This window comes from Aethalodelphis obliquidens, unplaced genomic scaffold, assembly GCF_003676395.1.
Source record: "Aethalodelphis obliquidens isolate GAN/ISIS:26980383/991018 unplaced genomic scaffold, ASM367639v1 scaffold35, whole genome shotgun sequence".
Taxonomy (NCBI): domain Eukaryota; kingdom Metazoa; phylum Chordata; class Mammalia; order Artiodactyla; family Delphinidae; genus Aethalodelphis; species Aethalodelphis obliquidens.
This window is the reverse complement of record NW_020837979.1, coordinates 1,790,750-1,808,449: the sequence shown is the minus strand read 5'-3', so window position 1 is coordinate 1,808,449 and position 17,700 is coordinate 1,790,750. Positions and strand designations below refer to the sequence as shown.

The following is a 17,700-nucleotide window of genomic DNA, read 5'->3' as shown; positions in this document are numbered from 1 at the left end:
GCCAGATGTGGTGGTGGTGGAAACTGGCCCCCCTGATGGCGGCAGCAGGTCGTGGAGTCGGTGGCACCTGCCCTGTGCTTGGGCAAAGCGCTCAGGGCCTGAACACTAACTGCATCTGAAGTCTGAATACTGAGCTCTTCTTTGCTTTCTTTTTTTTCTTAAATTTTAATTGAAGTATAGTTGATTTACAGTGTTGTGTTAATTTCAGGTCTACAGCAAAGTGAATCAGCTATACATATACATATATCCCCTCTGTTTTAGATTCTTTTCCCATATAGGCCATTATAGAGTATTGAGTAGAGTTCCCTGTGCTATACAGTAAGTAGGTCCTTGTTGATTATCTGTTTTATAAATAGTAGTGTGTGTATGTCAACCCCATTCTCTCAATTTATCCCTCCCCCCTTTATCCCCTGGTGACCATAAGTTTGTTTTCTACATCCATGGCTCTACTTCTCTTTGGTAAATAAGTTCATTTGTACCTTTTTTTTTTAGATTCCACATATAAGCGATACCATAAAGACAAAGATCATATGATATCGCTGAGGTTTTCTTATCCAGAGTTGGTGGTTTCTGGCAGGACATCACGTTAAGTTGTTCTAACGTGAGGTCAGCTCCGTGCACAGATCAGGGCGGAGGCTTCAGAGAATCGGGTCCGGAGCACTTCCAGCCCTCCTGAGAGAACCTCAGAGGAAGCACCGGTTACCCGATCAGAGTAGGAGGTGATCAAGGGACAGGTTCGATCCGAGTCGAGGAGTATTGTCTTGATTTTGGAATGTTGGGTTTGAAGAGACGTCTTAGAAGGGAGAGGGCTGAAAGCAGCCCCCCAGTGTGGAGACAGCGCCCCACGTCCTTCTGTCCGTGTCTGGGGGTAGGGGACAGTCCTTGGCAGAAGGTAGAGGGACATCGCTGGCTTAGGGAGGACCTGTCGCTTTTCCATGGGACACACATGCAGGCAGTGGTCACTGTCTGATCTCGGGACCGAGTCCTTTTGGAGGTGGAGGGGTACTTTATCTGGCCTCCATCCCAGAACTTGAAGAAGCTCCAGTGTCACATTTGTCTCACATTATTAGAGAAAAAGCTAACTTTTTCTAAATCATTGAAACATTAATTGTTTATATTTTATTTTAACCATTTTTTAGGGGAGCCTTTCCAAATTTTTTTCCTTCCGTTTTAACTTAGAAAACCAAGCTCACGACAGCTCATCGTGTGCTGGGACCGTTGATTCCCGGGGCAGAGGAAGGGGTTTGTTTGCTGGGACCTGGTCAGCTCTGCACCCGCGGTGGCACTGGCTTGGGCTGAAGGCCGCCAGGTGGCCCGAGGGTGCGCAGGGCCGCTTGTGTCCTGACGGAACTCGCCGTGACGTGGCACCTTCTGCTGTTCGCGTGCCTGCCTTGTGCCAACGGCATGCTCCGCGGACTCTCAGGCGTGTCGCTGCTCTCACCCTGAAGAGCCATGACAGAGAGAGGCCGGCTGCGCTGTCTTCCTGCTCGTAGCCAGTCCGTGCTCAGCTCGTCTGCAGCGGCGAGGAGCCGTCCGGATGTACAGATGGACAAGTCCCTTGCCTATTCCTTTTCCGCCGTCCACTGCATCTGCCTTCCTGCCACTGCCTCCCCGTCTCCTTCCTCCCCTCCTTTGTCTTTTTCTCTGTTCATTTTGGCATCTCTAAGGTGAGAGCCTGGGCTCCAAAGCCGCCGCCAGGCCGGTGTGAGCCCTTAGCTTCATAATCTTGCACGGTTCTGGGTCAGCGTTCCTGCCGGACTCAGAGGCATCCCCATTTAATTTCCTTTCCTTCCTTGTGGTCTGTGGGCCCAGGGCTCGCCTTGGGTTGAGGGAACTGCGGGACCTCCTCTGTAAGCACAGCCTTTTTAGAGTGCATCTTCAAGATGCGTTTCATTTTTTAAATATCCTGAGGGATTCCAAGGTAAATAAGCTCGACTCTTGCTTGGTATTTTGCATTTAAAAATATTTCATATTTTTCTGTTTTGAAAAGTAAAAATATACCCAGCTCTGAGTCCTGGGAAATCTGTGCTTGCGGGGGATGGATACGGGGGGGAGGGGGAGGGAGGGATGTGCATATTTCAGAAAAAGAAGCAAAACTTTGGCATATCCTGCAACATCCCGGGTCAGTGATATGCTGGGTGTTTCAGAGGTATCTGTTAGACATGTTTTATCAGTCAATGAATGAACGAGACCACCCTGCTTTGGCTGTCCTTCCTGTCCTGAATCTTAATATTGACTGTTCTTTCTCCATCTTCTCTCTCCCGCTCCCTTGCTCTCCTCCCTCACCTGCGATTGTCATTTATCCTCAGCAGCTAAAGATGAAACGGTATGGCTTCTTATTCTCCATATTTAACCATCATACCTCCACCTGCTAATCCAAACCTCATTAAATCTAGCAAATTCAAAATTCCTACCTGCCTTCTGATGCTCAGCGTAAATCCTTATATATTTGTTCAGTCTTATCCTGTGGATATGGTTAGGAAGCTCTACTTACGATGGAGAATAACCAGTAACTAGATTTCTGTGTGCTCTGTAAGTGGTCAGTGTTTTATTTCTTCCATTACTATAGAAAGTGACAGGTTACAACTAGGATGAGGTCTGCAAAGCGTCAGCCTGTGGTATAGGAAGGCATTTTTCTCTGTACGACATTAAGGATCCCAAAGAGAGCATCTGTTTCACCTTATTTATTGTGTCCGCCAGTAGTATTTAGATACTAATTTTTAGTCATACAGCACATTCACGTGTGAAAAGACTTGCTAAAGGTAACTTACTGTATATATTGGCCACACTAACAGTCTATTTGGGTTTCATCTCTTACTCTTTTAAAAAAAATCTATTAAAATTATTTGGCCAGGAAGAAACAGAATAGAAGGATTAGCATAGTTCCTTGCTATATTTTTCAAATTGCATTTCTTATAGTAATTGGAACTTTTTTTTTTTTTTTTTTTTTTTGCGGTACATGGGCCTCTCACTGCTGTGGCCTCTCCCGTTGTAGAGCACAGGCTCCGGACACGCAGGCTCAGCGGCCATGGCTCACGGGCCCAGCCGCTCCGCGGCATGCGGCATCTTCCCGGACCGGGGCACGAACCCGCGTCCCCTGCATCGGCAGGCGGACTCCCAATCACTGAGCCACCAGGGAAGCCCTGTACCTGTAGTTTTTAACAGCACACACCCACAGGCAGACCCGGAGTGAGGGACGGGGGGCTACCGCCCCAGCAGGTGCACGTGGGCCCTTCCGGCCCGTGTTTTCTGCCCTGGTTGTGGTTTCTTCCCCTGGTGAAGGGGAAGCACCTTGTGGGGCGAGGTGAGAAGCCTGGACAGAGGGAGGAACGTTTGCATTCAGCTCTGGTCGGTGCTTGCTGAACATTTCCTTCTTGGAGGCAGGCAGGCCCACCTCTTCTCTCCCCGCTGCCAGGGGTCTTCACCGCGTGTCCTTTGGAAACAGTTCCTTGGCGACTTGCAGAAGAAATTCTACAAGAAGCATTTATGTTTTGGTCTGGAGATGCGGGCAGGGAACGTACTTGCCCAGCAGAGATGGTGTCCGAGGCAGCTAACAGTCCCGATATTCAGATACTCAGGAGGCCCGGTGCGTGTACCAGCCAGAGCCGGGCAGAGTCCCTGTTGCATTTCAAGGAGGTTGAGATAGAAAAACGTCAGGTTCAGGGACGATTGTTGCCCGACCCCAGGCCAGAGGGGGGCAACCCTTTTTGGTTCAGGAGCCGGGTCTGAGCCGTGTCGAGGGTGATCTGAACGAAATGATGGGTTCCTTTGTACCCCCGCCGAGGCCCCTCCTCTCAGCATCCCTTCTGCCAGGGGCCCCCTGCCGATTCCTGCGGTAACTTCCAAGGCAGGAGAGCACGTGTCCTCACCCATCCTGCTACTTCGGTTTCCTCTGTCCAGATTATAAGGTTTCCACCGGAATTACACCAGTTTTTAGCACATAAACTTTTTTAAAAAATGTTTTTTGTGGTGGCAAAATATACATAACATAAAAGTTGAACATTTTAATCATTTTCAAGTGCAAGTTCAGCGATGTTAAGCGTATTCACATTGTTGTGCAAGCGTTACCACCATCCTTGCCCAGAGCTCTTCCGTTTCCCTCACTGGAGCTCTGTCCCCATTGAATGCTAACTCCCCATGCCCTCCCCCAGCCGCAGGCTGTTTTCTACTCTCTGTCTCTAGGAATTTGACTAAGTACTTCCTCGTATAAGTGGAATCCTGCAGTGTCTGTGCTTTTCTGTCTGGCTTACTTCACTCAGCATAATGTCCTCAAGGTTCATCCGTGCTGTAGCCTGGGTCAGAATGCCCTTCCTTTTTTAAAGCTGAATGATACTCCATTGTTTGGATGGACCACGCTTTGTTTATCCATCATCTGTCAAAGGACAGGTGGGTTGCTTCCACCTTTTGGCTACCGTGAATAATGCCACTGTGAACATGGGTGTGTAAGTGTCTGTGCAAGTCCCTCTTTCCGTTCTTGAAGGTCTATACCCAGCAGAGATTTTGGAGCAAACGGTGATTCGTTGGTGAATTTTTTGAGGAACCGTAGTCTGTTTTCCACGGCGGCTGCACCACTCTACCTTTCGCCAGCTGTGCGTAGGGGTTCCGGTTTTTACACATCCTTGCCAACAGTTGTTGTTTTGGTGTGTTTTTTTTTTCATAGTAACCAGCCTCATAGGTGCAAAGTGGTGTCTCACTGTGGTTCCGATTTGCATCAGCCCAGAGCCTTTCAGTCCCAGCTGCGCTCTTGGCCTATTTGTGGGTGTTTCTCATGGTGCTGTTACAAAGCAGTTCCTAAACGTGGCCTCAGTAGCACTGCAAGAGCAGCACAGAGAAATAAAAGAGTCGCCCCACGGAGCTCATAACACAGAAAGCTGTTTTATCATTCTGTTAGATCACCCTCCCTAGTCGTCCAATAGAGCCTTCTTTTATTTTTATTTTATTTTCTTATTTTTTGGCCATGCCACGCAGCACGTGGGATCTTAGTTCCCTGACCAGGGATCGAACTTGCGCCCCCTGCAGTGGAAGCGTGGAGTCTTAACCACTGGACCACCAGGGAAGTCCCAATATAGCCTTCTTTTAATCAAAATTGATTCCCTGTCTGTACTTACACCACAGGCTGTAAATTGATATGTGTATATATATATATAATATCATTTATTATTGATAAGTCACTGCAGGCATGGCATGGCCAAAAGACAGAGAATGACAAGGGCAGTATTCTAAAAGTCTGTCCTCCGAGGTGTTCCCGTTAACTTTAGGAAATGCATCTGGGGACGCAGGGAGGGATAATCACACACGCACATACTAACTTACACTTCCGTTGAAAGATTAGGTAGATGGACTTTGAGGGCCGTACTGTGTTTGCTGGTCGATTTCTCTTCACTTGTGTAAACAAATTTATTTCAGAAGCTAATGAGAGCCATCATATTTGATCATGTCACCTGTGGGATTGGCTTTAGGCCTATAGAGTAAATATGTCAGAGACACGTTTATAGGAGAATAGAAAATGCCAGTCAGCAGGTAAACTGATATAAACACAAAGAGGAGAGCTCCTGTATAGAGAGGGAGTCAATTTTGATGAGAAAAGCCTCTGCCGGACGGCTGGGGGTGGCGGTGATCTAATGGCTGATGGACCTGGAAGGCCACTTTTCTGAGATGAGAACCGGGAGAGTATCGATCAGCGGAGTACAATCTGCCTTCAGCCCACTGGCTCTCAGATTTCTTTGGCAAAGGAGCTACTTCTCTGGACAAAAGAGTACCTTCCTTAAAGAAGCAAAAGAGAGAGAAAAATTTCCATGTACCAGACAAGGGGGAAAGAATGATGCAGCTTTTGATGAGAAATCGACAAGGTGACCCCTCTTTGGGGGCAGAGAGAGCCTTAAATATTTGTATCAATTGTTGGTGCTTGAAGACCAGCATGACCAGAAATCCACCCAGCGCCCACCTGGGAGGCTCAGTAGGCCACACGAGGGGCACTTCTATTCTCATCTTGCCCTAAAATCTGAAGTGAAAGATATGTGGACATGTTAAGGTTATTAAAGACTCAGGAGGGCCTGGGAGCAAAGTCCCTGCTTCCTCTGTCATTTCTTCACAGCCACGTGCTTAGAAAAAAATCATATGAACACCTAGGCTATTGGGGATGGAGGATGAATCAAAGGATATTGTGGACTCTTCTCAGTGCTCCTTTTTTTTTTTTTTTTTAATACTGGTGATGAGAAAATCGTGATTCAATCTTGAGTAAAGGAGAGAAATATTTGACCAGGGAGTCTACTTTATAAAAATATAAAGGTGCTTTTCAGCAAGTGTTTGAAACAATGGATTGAGCTGGTGAAGCTGTAGAAATAGTATCAAAGATGGTATAATTTGGTTTTCCTTTCTAAAAGTTGTTGTGAGCAGAAATTGCAAAGAGGTAAGATGGAAGAATTACCTGAAGGAACGACTAGTGGAAGAGATGCTCAAAATTGGAGAGATTCACCTGTCAGTGCATTTATTGAGCAGCTACTGTGATCCCGGTGTGGAGATGTGGAGTTCAATCAGGTTCTAGTACTCCGAGGGATTATATTCAAATAGGGACCTAAAATCTAAAAACAAAAATAGTGATAATAAAAGCCCTGAGAGAGGGTGGTTTTTTGTCAGTCTATCAGCTGTCCTCACACTCCCCTTGGAAAATGACTGCCTAAAATGTCAGGTGAGTGAATGACTTAAACGAACAGATAATTCTTCAGAACCCCAGGTTCAAAAACTGTGAGAATAGAAAAGTCAATTCTTCGAAGAATAGTCCGAGGGAAGGAGAGAACAAGAAGTGATGTGATGTTTGAATTCAATTTGAAAAGTTAGCACAGTATTCTGCAAAGAGAAATTATACCAAATAAGGAGAAAGGGAACCATGGGAACATTTGGACAGTGGGAAGAAGCAGGAAGATAGGATTGAAGGGAGGACGGAAGCTAGGTGTTCCAAAATTGGAAACAGGTACAGCACCCAGTCTAGGTTTTAGTCCAGCTCAAGACAACTTTAACAACTTGCGGTCCCGTGGTGGCTTAAAAAGATGTCCACAAATCATCTGATACCCGTCCTTTCAAAGGGTGGAGGCGACGGCGTCCCCGTCAGCAGGGTGTCGCTTGCTAACTCACATCTGATGAATAGAATGTGGCAGGAGAGGTGCTGGGCGACTCCCGGGACTGGGTCGTACGTGCGTGTGGCTCTGCTGCATCTGGGACCGCTTGATTTATGGGGGGCCGGCCGCCACGTTGTGGAGGTGCTGAGGCAGGACTATGGGGATGGTGCAAGACCAGGGACGGAGGCCTCCGAGCGGCTCATGTGAGCGGACCACCTTGTACGTGGACCTGCCTCCCCAGCTGGGCCTTCGGATGACCGCAGCCTCAGCCCATGTCTTCCCTACAGCCTGATGGAGCTTGGCGGCCCCAGGTCAGTCAAGGTTTAAGGCACTCCCAGATGCCCAATTAGAAATTGTTATTTAAGCCACTGGGTTTGGGAGAGATTTGTTATACAGCGGTAGACACATAGTACGAGTAGCCCAGGTAGAAAACAGGACCATGATAAGATAGGAGACAACAGGCACTGGACATTAAAGTTCAGGAGGTTGTGCTTTGCCCTTTGTGTTTAAAGAGAGAACAGACAGGTGGCTTTCATGTCAGCGATGCTCCTTTCCTTCTGCTGAAACCCAGGAGGAGACTTCAGAGGTACCAGGTGGCAGGCGTAGGGGTCTGTACAGCCTCGGTCACTCCCGGGCCAGTTCGCTCAGCGACCATCTGTTGAGTGCGTATTACGTATCAGGCCCAGTTTTTTCTCCCAAATATATAAAAATAAGAAAGAAGGAGCCTCTCCCTCAGAACGCTTAGAGCCTCGTAGGAGAGCCATGTAGACAAGCACTGATGACAGTGGTCAAGGTGCAGTGCGGTGTAGTGCTTCTGCGATAGGACGTAGGCCTCTTGTAGGTGATGTGGAAAGTATGTTCTCTGGAGACTTTAATTGAAAGCCGTTTTAAAAAATCGACGAGATGCTGATGGCTGTCTTTATAAAGCTTCATAAGGAGCTTAAAGAAGGGCCACTAGGTGACAGTTTTGCTTAATACGTCCCCAAAGATGCTGTGCTTCTGGCATTACTGTAGTTTATTCAACTGCCCCAGTCTCTTCCCAGTTTCAGGAGGTATCTCTGTTCCATAGTTGCAAAAACTGAAGAACTGTTGGGAAACTTGCCCAAGGTCTCAAAGCCAGTAAGTAAAGGAGCCAAAATAGGAGAGCAGGCAGCCTGGTAGTGGAGCCAGTGACTCAGCTCTCCTGCTTCTCAGCAGCACGACTGTGGTGGAGAACGGGGGCCTGGATGGGTCACCGCCTGCCCGTGTCACGTGACCATCTGCTCATGGTGGACTGGTTCCTTACAGACTGGTGCTTCTTCTGAAAACAGCTAGAAAAGCTGGACAAAACATTGAGACAAACACAGAGCAGCAGAGAAGTAGACCTTCAGTAGTCTATGGTGCTGGGGGGCAGAAATGGGAGGTCAGGCCCTCTGAGGGGGCAGGGCCCCCAAAAATCTATACACTGGGATCAAAGGCAAACTGGGAATAACACCAGACTGTAATCAGTTACATCCCTCATTGAACTAAGGTGCCCTGCCCACCCTGGGTGCAGAAGCAAAGCAAACCCTCTTGGAGGACAGTAATACCATCGAGAACCTCAAAGTGTCTCTTTGATTTTTTTTTTATACACAATATGCAGCATTCAAAGAAAAATTACCAGGAGACAAAACTAGATGACCAAAATCAAAGGCGGGGGGAAGACATTAGAACAGACCCACAGATTTCGAGTTTTTATTTTATTTATTTATAAATTATTTATTTATTTCTATTTTTGGCTGCATTGAGTCTTTGTTGCTGCGCACAGGCTTTCTCTAGCTGTGTTGAGCGGGGACTACTCTTCGTTGCAGTGTGCGGGCTTCATTGCAGCGGCTTCTCTTGTTGCGGAGCACAGGCTCTAGATGTGCAGGCTTCAGTAGTTGCAGCATGGGGGCTCAATAGTTGAGGCACATGGGCTTAGTTGCTCTGTGGCATGTGGGATCTTCCCAGACTAGGGTTCGAACCCGTGTCCCCTGCATTGGCAAGCAGATTCTTAACCACTGCGCCACCAGGGAAGTCCAGATTTTGAGTTTTGAAATGCAGTCTTTAAGGTATATGGATAAATCGGTTCAAGAACCTCAGCAAGATGAATGTGAGCAGAGAATTAGAAGTAATAAGGGAGAATCAAGTGAGAATCTTAGGACTAAAAAATACAGTAACTGAAATTAAGGACTTGGTGGGTTTACAGCAGATTAAATGCAGCTGAAGAAAGGATTGGTAAATAGGAAGATAGCTCAGAGGAAGAGAGATTTTAGGATACACATGCAAAAAAATAAAAGGACAGAAAATACAGAAAAGAGCGTAGAGATTTTGCTACAGACCGAATGTCTGTGTGTTGTCCTTCCCCCCACAACTTCCCGCCTTGTTAAATTCATAGGCTGAAGCCTGATCCCCAATATGATGGGATTGGGAGGGAGCCCTCCTGAATGGGATTAGTGCCCTTATAAAAGAGACCCCAGAGAGCTCCCCGGCCCCTCTGCCACATGAGGACACAGTGAGAGGGTGGCTGGCTGTGAACCAGGAAGCAGGTCTTCACCAGACACTGAATCTCCTGGCTACTTCACCTTGGACTTCCAGCCTCCCGAACTGTGAGGAATACACTTCTGTCATTTTTAAACCACCCAGTTTATGGTATTGTCGTAAACAGAACTAAGATTTACAGGACCAAGTGAGAGGTTTAACATACATGTAATTGGTGTCCCCAAAGAGGGGACGTCAGGGTGGGGGTGGACAGGAGGGTGGAGCCGTGTTTGAAGAGGGATGTGCCCCTGCCCCCTGACTCACTAGTGGCCGAGCCCAGTCTTCCAGTTTCAAGTTCAGCACCTTTAGAACATCTTTAATTGTGACACGTAATACACAAAAAAATTTCATTAAAAAAGTACATGTTGAACCCAGGTCAGGCAGGTCAAAAACTAGGACCCAGGTCAAGGTCAAGAGATAGGACGTTGGCGGCCCTCTGGAAGCTACTCACATACCTGTATGTGCTTCCTGATTGCACTGCACCTCCTGCTAGAGATCACTGCTCCCTTTCACTGGGAGCTGGTCGTTTTCTTTACCGTTTTAGACGTATGTTTGTGTGTTTGGGTTCTGCCTGCTTCTGGTTTGTACAGTTGATATCGCACTGTGGCTGTTCTTACTTTCTTCTTTTGTCCACACTTTGTGAGATCATTCAGTCCGTGTGGACGCATTCATTTTGTTGTGTGATGAAGCGTCCCCTCCTGTGTTTATTGACTCCTGCGGTGGACGTGAGGCATGTCGGCACCTGGGGCCAGCATGAGTAGTCCTGCTGCACTTGTACACGCTCCTCTGAACCCGAGCACGCCCTGGGGTGAGACAGCCGGGTCCTGGAGAAAGCGCGTCTTCAGCTTCTCGATGGTGCAGAGACCCTGTGTCCAGGCCCGCAGCAGTTCCGGCTCGTGCTTCCACCACCGGGAGGGGCTCCCGGTACAGCTCTCTCCCTGCCTCGGAAATGACCGTGGCTTGCTGGCTCTGGATGAGGGACTCACTCTGTACCCAGCATGGGAGGCGCACGGCACTCCCTCGTGTGGGCCTGTGTCTCCAGGTCATTCACGCCCCAGCTGCTGGGCTGGTGGGTTTCGGTCCTCTTTCTCAATGCAGACAGGCCAGCAGACACCTGTCACGGTTCTGTGACAAGCTTAGGGTTAGAGCATCACTGAGTCCTCCCGCCAGCACCCCCCACCCGTGCAGGCGAGTGTGGCTCCGGCCTTCCTCACTCGACTCCCCGGAGGCTGGGAGCTGAGCCTGGAAGGATCGCAGCCCTCGTGTACCGGGCCGATGGGGCCGACTTCTCAGGGATCGTGCGGGGCAAGTTCGTTCCAGGTCTGGAGCAGCTGCGTCTCCGTCAGATCCAGGGGACCGGCTCGGTGTGAAGGGAAGAGAGTCCCTGCTGTCCCTTCTGGGGGCTTCCCCACAGGGACTGTCTAGAACAGGGCCTGACTTCTCAGGACAGAGTCAGAAGGGCATCCGCCGCCTGGGGGGTGAGCTTGGCCCGGCGGGGCCGCCTCCTTCGAGAGGCTCCTTAGCCCGCAAAGCTCATTCCTGTCTTGTCCTCGTGGCTCTGAGCATTTGAAAACCCTGCTGGTGGTTGGCTCGGAGCCCATTTCTCAAACTGCATCGGCGTCCCCGGGAGGGCTCCTGAAACACAGATGTCTGGGCCCCGCCCCAGAGCTGCTGATCAAGGGTTCCGTGCTGGGGCCTGAGAACTCGACTTTTCACCTGACAGATTCCAGGAGACGCTTATGCTGCGGTCTTGGGAGCTCAGTTTGAGAACCGCTGATCCATTTCATCTTCAGGCTTCGTTTAGAATTCAGTGGTAACACGTAACAGTGCATTTTAGTACGTAGATTGGAACATGTACCCCTGCTGAATTGCGATTGCCCCAAAGGTTCAGCAGCCCTGCTTGACGTAAATTTAGTCCATTCTATGTCCTTAACGTCAAGGTTTCTACTCAGGAGCCCACGAAATTAAAAATCACTTTCTCTGCTGCATTGGTTTTACTGCTGTAATGCACATACACACATGACACACCATGATGTTAAACGAAGGAGCTTAAATTAAAAACAAATTCAGAGTCGTCTGTGGATCATGGGGCTTAATTAAAATGGAGCCTATCACACGCCGACTCTGACTGACTCCCTACTCCCTCCGAACGATGCCACTTTGTCTGTGAATTGATTAAAGTATCTCTAAAAGGAGCTCAGTGCCTGGCTTGTGCTAAACTATGAAACTGAAGTCGCCTTCTGTCCTTATCTGAAGGCACAGACTCATGGCACAGAATGTATGTGCTTATAAAAATTAACAGATGCTCGAAACTAAACGTCCCTTCACAAAAACCTGAAGCCCCAGGAGAGAGCTGAGCGGTCCCTAGTGTGTATGTGCTGCTGGACCCAGGGGCGTGGTGACTGCCCGCGGCGGAGCTTCTCCTTCACCCACCAGGACTGATCACCGTGTGACAGTGGCCCCAGGGCCGGTGCTCCGGGCCATCCTGTGCAGAGCGCCTGTCGGGCGGTACCTGTTTTAGTTTGTTCTATTTTCAAAACCGTATACAACATGCACCTTGGGTGGGAATACGGAAAACACTGAGGCCAGCTCGCATCCATCGTGTTCAGTTTCCGGAAGATGGTAGTGATTTGAGAATTGTGCGGGGCGATTACTTAGAATGTCCTGTGCTGTTTAGCTGGTTGACAGGGTCATCGTGACATCAGCGTTCGTGATGATTCCTTTTTTTTGAGGGGCCATCCAAGGCCCCTGAGCCCCATCCGCAGTCACCCTCCTGGGCTGGCTCAGAAGATCTTCACCCCATGGTGATTCATTTCTAAGAGATCAAGTTGGGGAAGTAATTTTCAAGTTCTGTGTCTCCTTCCCCACCTGCTCTGGGCCCCTAATCCTCTAATGGCCATGATTCTGAAACTAATACCTAGCCCAAGGCCTAATCAGAGATAAAACTTCCTGTCTCTTCCTGGGTTTCCTCCAAGTCCTCAAGCCCTGGGTTTAGTATGGAGATAAGGTGAGGTTTTTCCCTTCAAGATTTGTTTTTATTTGTTCGGTTTGGGGCAAAGGGACACACAAATACAAACTATAAATCCCTGTGTCTCTGAGATGCGTTTCTGCCTACAGCTGTGACAGGTGGCAGCCCGCCCCAGAGCTGGATTTTCTCAGACCCCCATTTCCCTGAGTTGTCATTCATTCATATGGAGTGATCTCTTGTTTTGCAAGATTTGTACACCTTAAATCAAATGTGTGCAGAGTCGGCGTAAAAGCCAGTGGATGGGGGCGGGGTGCTTGCTGGTGTTGTCCTGATGGGAGGGATGCGAAGCAGGGGCCAGGCTGGTGGGTGCTCACCAGCAGTAAGTTCCTGGGTTTGGAGGAAGGAGGCAGCCTGGTCTAGGAATTCAGTTTAGACCTGGATTATCCGGCTCCCACCATCCGTAGGGCTCCCTGCGGAACACAGCCGTGGATTGGACGCGGCCCTACCCGGCCTGGTGCGTCAGGACGCCTTCTGCTGGACAGTAGCCAAGGGGGGCCGAGCTTATCGGCTTCTCCAGGGTGGTCAGCTTGTGAGCTGAGACCTACGGGAATGGTCGACCAAGGAGGGGGACAAAGGCTGGCTCGAACCACATGAACAGGAGTGAAAGTGGGACTGGGGTTGGGAGGGGCATCCTTCTGTCTCCTCGGTCGGATCTGGGGAAGCGGGGACAGGTGACAGCCCTGGTGGGCCGCGGTGGGCGGCTGGCTTTTATTCTGAGGCCGCTGAGGGAAGCCAGTGTCCGTCCTCCTCTCCCTCAGCCGCGCCGGCCACTTAGTGCCTCCGGAGAGGCAGGACCCTCTCCCTTTCTTCACCGACGTCCCCCCTCCCCTCTTCAGCGCTCACCCACCAAGCGCGCGTCTCGGGCCCAGGTCCGGTTTCTGTGGAGGCCTTTCCTGACCTCCCGCCCCGAGTTTAAATGCCCTGTGCCACCTCAGTACTCCCTCCTTTCTCTCTGCAGAACTCAGCACAATTTGCGCCTATGTACCAGCTCCTTCTTTATCCGTTTCCCCCACTGGATGGTCACTTCCAAGAGAGCAGAAGCCCATGCAGAGCATACATGCTGTGCTCTCATGCACACGCAGCCAGGGCATGGCCTGTTTGGTGTGAGTCCGTGTTCAGTAAATAATTGTTTATCGAATTCAGCAATACTTTCTTTCCCCAAAGAATATTCCTCATTCAGTGTCTTACCCTACATATTTTTCAATAAATGAGATGAAAGACTAATTTTAATAAAAGTAATAATATCTTTCTAAAATATAATATATTCACATATACCTAGGGCACTGACATAATCACAAATTTAAACATTTCTCAATAAAATCTGTACATGAACCATAGTATAGCCGCCTCTGGGATACTATGAACCATGTTAAAATGCAACCAGAATTTTCCACTGCTCTTAAAATATTTATTTTTAAATAGCTGAGAATTAGAAAAATTTTAAATTTTTAAATTGACATATAGTTGATGTACGATATTCTGTAAGTTACAGGTGTACAGTGTAGTCGTTCACCATTTTTAAAGGTTATACTCCATTTACAGTTATTATAAAATACTGGCTATATTCCCCGTGTTGTACAGTATATCCTTGTAGCTTATTTTATACCTAAAGTTTATACCTCTTAATCCCCTACTGCTATATTGCCCCTCCCCGCTTCCCTCTCCCCCCTGGTAACCACTAGTTTGTTCCCTATATCTGTGAGTCAGCTTCTTTTTTATGTTCGCTAGTTTGTTGTATTTCTTAGATTCCACATGTAAGTGAGATCATACAGTGTTTGTCTTTCTCTGCCTGACTTCTTCACTTAGCATAATGCCCTCCGAGTCCATCCATGTTGCTGCAAATGACAAAATTTCATTCTTTTTTATGAATGAGTAGTATTCCATTGTATATATGTACCACATCTTTTTTATACGTTCGTGTGTTGACGGACACTTGGGTTGCTTCTGCACCTTGGCAATTGTAAATAATGCTGCTAAGAAACGTTGGGCTGCATGTATCTTTTTGAATTAGCATTTTGGGTTGTGTTTTTTTTTTTTTTTTTGGATATATACCCAGCAGTGGAATTGCTGGGTCATATGGCGGTTCTATTTTTAGTGTTTTGAGAAACCTCCCTACTGTTCTTCACAATGGCTGCACCAATTTACATTCCCACCAACAGTGCAAGAGGGTTTCCTTTTCTCCACGCTCTCTCCCAACATCTGTTATTTGTGTTCTTTTTGATGACAGTCATTCTGACAGGTGTGAGGTCGTATCTCCTTGTGGTTCTGATTTGCATTTCCCTGATGATTAAACGATGTTGAGCATCTTCTCCTGTGCCTGTTGGCCACCTTCATTTCCTCTCTGGAAAATGTCTATGCCGTTCGTCTGCCCATTTTTTTAATTGGGTCGTTTGTTTTTTGATATTGAGTTGTACGAGCTGTTTATATATGTTGGATATATATAAATAACCGCTTATTGGTCACATCATTTGCAAATATTTTCTCACATTCAGTAGGTTGTCTTTTCATTTTGTCGATGGTTTCTTTTCCTTTGCTGTGCAAAAGCTTTTAAGTTTAATTAGGTCCCATTTGTTTATTTTTGCTTTTATTTCCTTTGCTTTAGGAGACAGATCCAGAAAAATATTGCTACGATTTAGTCAGAGTGTCTGCCTGTGTTTTCCTCTCGGAGTTTTATGGATTCCAATCTTACATTTAGGTCTTTAATCCATTTCGAGTTTATTTTTGTATATGATGTTAGAGAATGTTCTAATTTCATTCTTTACAAGTAGCTGTCCAACTTTCCCAGTACCGCTTACTGAAGAGACTATCTTTTCTCTATTGTATATTCTTGCTTCCTTTGTCGTAGATTGATTGACCATAGGTGTGTGGGTTTATTTGGGGGCTCTCTTTTCTGTTCCGTAGACCCATGTGTCTGTTTTTCTGCCAGCACCACGCTGTTGGGTGAACTTCTAATAGTGGTAGGAGTTAGAGAAAGTGAAACTTCTAGCTGCTGCCTGTATAGAAATGACTTTTTACAAATTCGAGAAATAGCTTGGGGAAATGAAGATTTAACAGCGGTTAACAATGGTGCTGTCCATTCCATAATGAGTCTCCAGTTTTCAAATAATGAAATACATTTAGCACCGAAACCCTACTAAGCAAAGTGTCAGTTTTCTTCACTGCAGAACACGAGCATCTCAGCCGACCCAGAGACCAGGAGCCGCCCCGGGCATGGACGCAGAGCCCGGTGCCCCGCCCCCGGCCCTGCTCGTGGCTCGTGGCTCGTGGCCCAGGGCCGGGTGGTAACTGGTGTCCTCTTTCCTCTGCAGCCCAGTGACTTCTCCGTGTCTCTCAAAGCATCAGGGAAGAACAAGCATTTCAAGGTGCAGCTGGTGGACAACGTCTACTGCATCGGGCAGCGGCGCTTCCACACCATGGACGAGCTGGTGGATCACTACAAGAAGGCCCCCATCTTCACCAGCGAGCACGGGGAGAAGCTCTACCTCGTCCGGGCGCTGCAGTGAGCCCAGTGGACGCGCCCCGGAAAGGCGCCCCGGCCCGGGCCCTCCCGCAGGCCCGCTCCCGGTGGCCGCCCCGTCCTTGCTCTCTCCAGCTGGTTTCCCTTTCTGTCCGGGCGGTTCGTTTGCCATCTGCCCTCCTTTGCCGTCCCAGGCCCTCCTGGACGGTTTTGGTGACGGGGAGGTGAAAGGGGACGAGTCAGATCACTTTATTCCTTCTCCGTGGGAGCCAGCCTTAGTCTGTTCAAATCGCTCGTGCCAGCCAACCCCCCCTTTAAAGACATCGGGCGCGGTTTGGGTGCACCGGAGCCGCCCTTACTTCCGTGAGCCACAGCGCACGTGACAGCGGGGCCGGGCCCTGGGTGGCACCTGCCCAGGGACCACCTGTCCTGGTCCCGACATCCCTGGATCTGTGTCATTTGCGTTCACACAGCTCCCAGACTCTCCGGGGGTGACCCCGGGCACTCGTAGCAATACTGGAACCACCGGGTGAGACGGGAGGGAAGAAGCTGTCCAGTGCCTTTGGGGCTGCACCTGCAATAAAGAAAAGAGGTCCTGGAAAGTCGGTCCGGAGAATCGGAAAGACAGAGGTTTCGGAAATGTTCCCCCAAGAGATGCCATCTGCATATAGTGCTTTTTCCTCTTGCCCTTCGGCTCGTTTCAATCTCACAATGATGTATTTAATTCTCAAAGTAATATGTATCTATAGCCATTTGTTGACACTAATACAGATGATTAAGGAAAACAGCTGATCTTTGGGAAAGGGGAGCGACCAACACTTCACACACACATACACTATATATATATATATAAAATTTGCTTTACAGGGAAATTCTTCAGGGTTTACAAAAGGATATGTGATTGGTAGTAGGAGACACAGAATGTTTATGAAGAAATTGCATTTTCTTTTTTCTTTACATTTGAACTCCTTTATAGTTTAAATATACACTCTTGAGATGGGCACATTCCTACAGCTGAGGAAGGGGTCTTGAGACCTCCTAAACTTGCATACTCAGTTTTTTGGATATTGTAATAAAAAAGTATTATGACACGACTCTGTGTGTGTTCATCTGTGGCAAAGCTCGGACTCAGCGGTGGGACAGGAGCCCCTGCAGCCTTTCCTGAAATTCTCAGTGACCGAAGCGGGGAGCATTTCTAGAGAGGTGTTCTAACAAATTTATTACTCGTGTGTTTTCTTTTTCTACCGCCGCATTTTTTAATCTTGAAATAATTTTAATTAGAGCGACTCCAAGAGAAACCGGAATCTCAAGCTTGCCTTTACTCTTACCTTTACTCTTTGGAAATTATCTGTTAAAAATATTTCACCAGACTGTTGTCAGCTAGCCCTCCCTCCCCCAGCTTTCCTCTCCCCCGTCCAGCTTTCCTCTCCCCTGTCCCGCCTGCCTTCCGTGCGCTCGGGAAAGCCTTTGTCGAGCCCCCAAGGGCACTGGGCACCGGGAATACAGAGCCACAGGGCGCGGCCTTGGCACCCCCATGGCTGACCACAGCTGACGTGTGCTCA

The 17,700-nt window shown here is 48.3% G+C and overlaps 1 protein-coding gene across 5 annotated transcripts in view; it reads left to right on the top strand.

Annotated features, from left to right (window-relative positions):
- Positions 1-17,232, top strand: part of NCK2 (NCK adaptor protein 2) — a 137,642-nt gene extending 120,410 nt beyond the window's left edge. For all 5 annotated transcript variants that reach the window (XM_027128693.1, XM_027128690.1, XM_027128691.1 and 2 more), the window contains one exon: positions 15,990-17,232. In XM_027128693.1, coding sequence (XP_026984494.1) covers positions 15,990-16,184 — 195 coding nt within the window. In that variant the 3' untranslated portion in view covers positions 16,185-17,232. The remainder of the gene's footprint in view (positions 1-15,989) is intronic.
- The last annotated feature ends 468 nt before the right edge of the window (positions 17,233-17,700 follow it).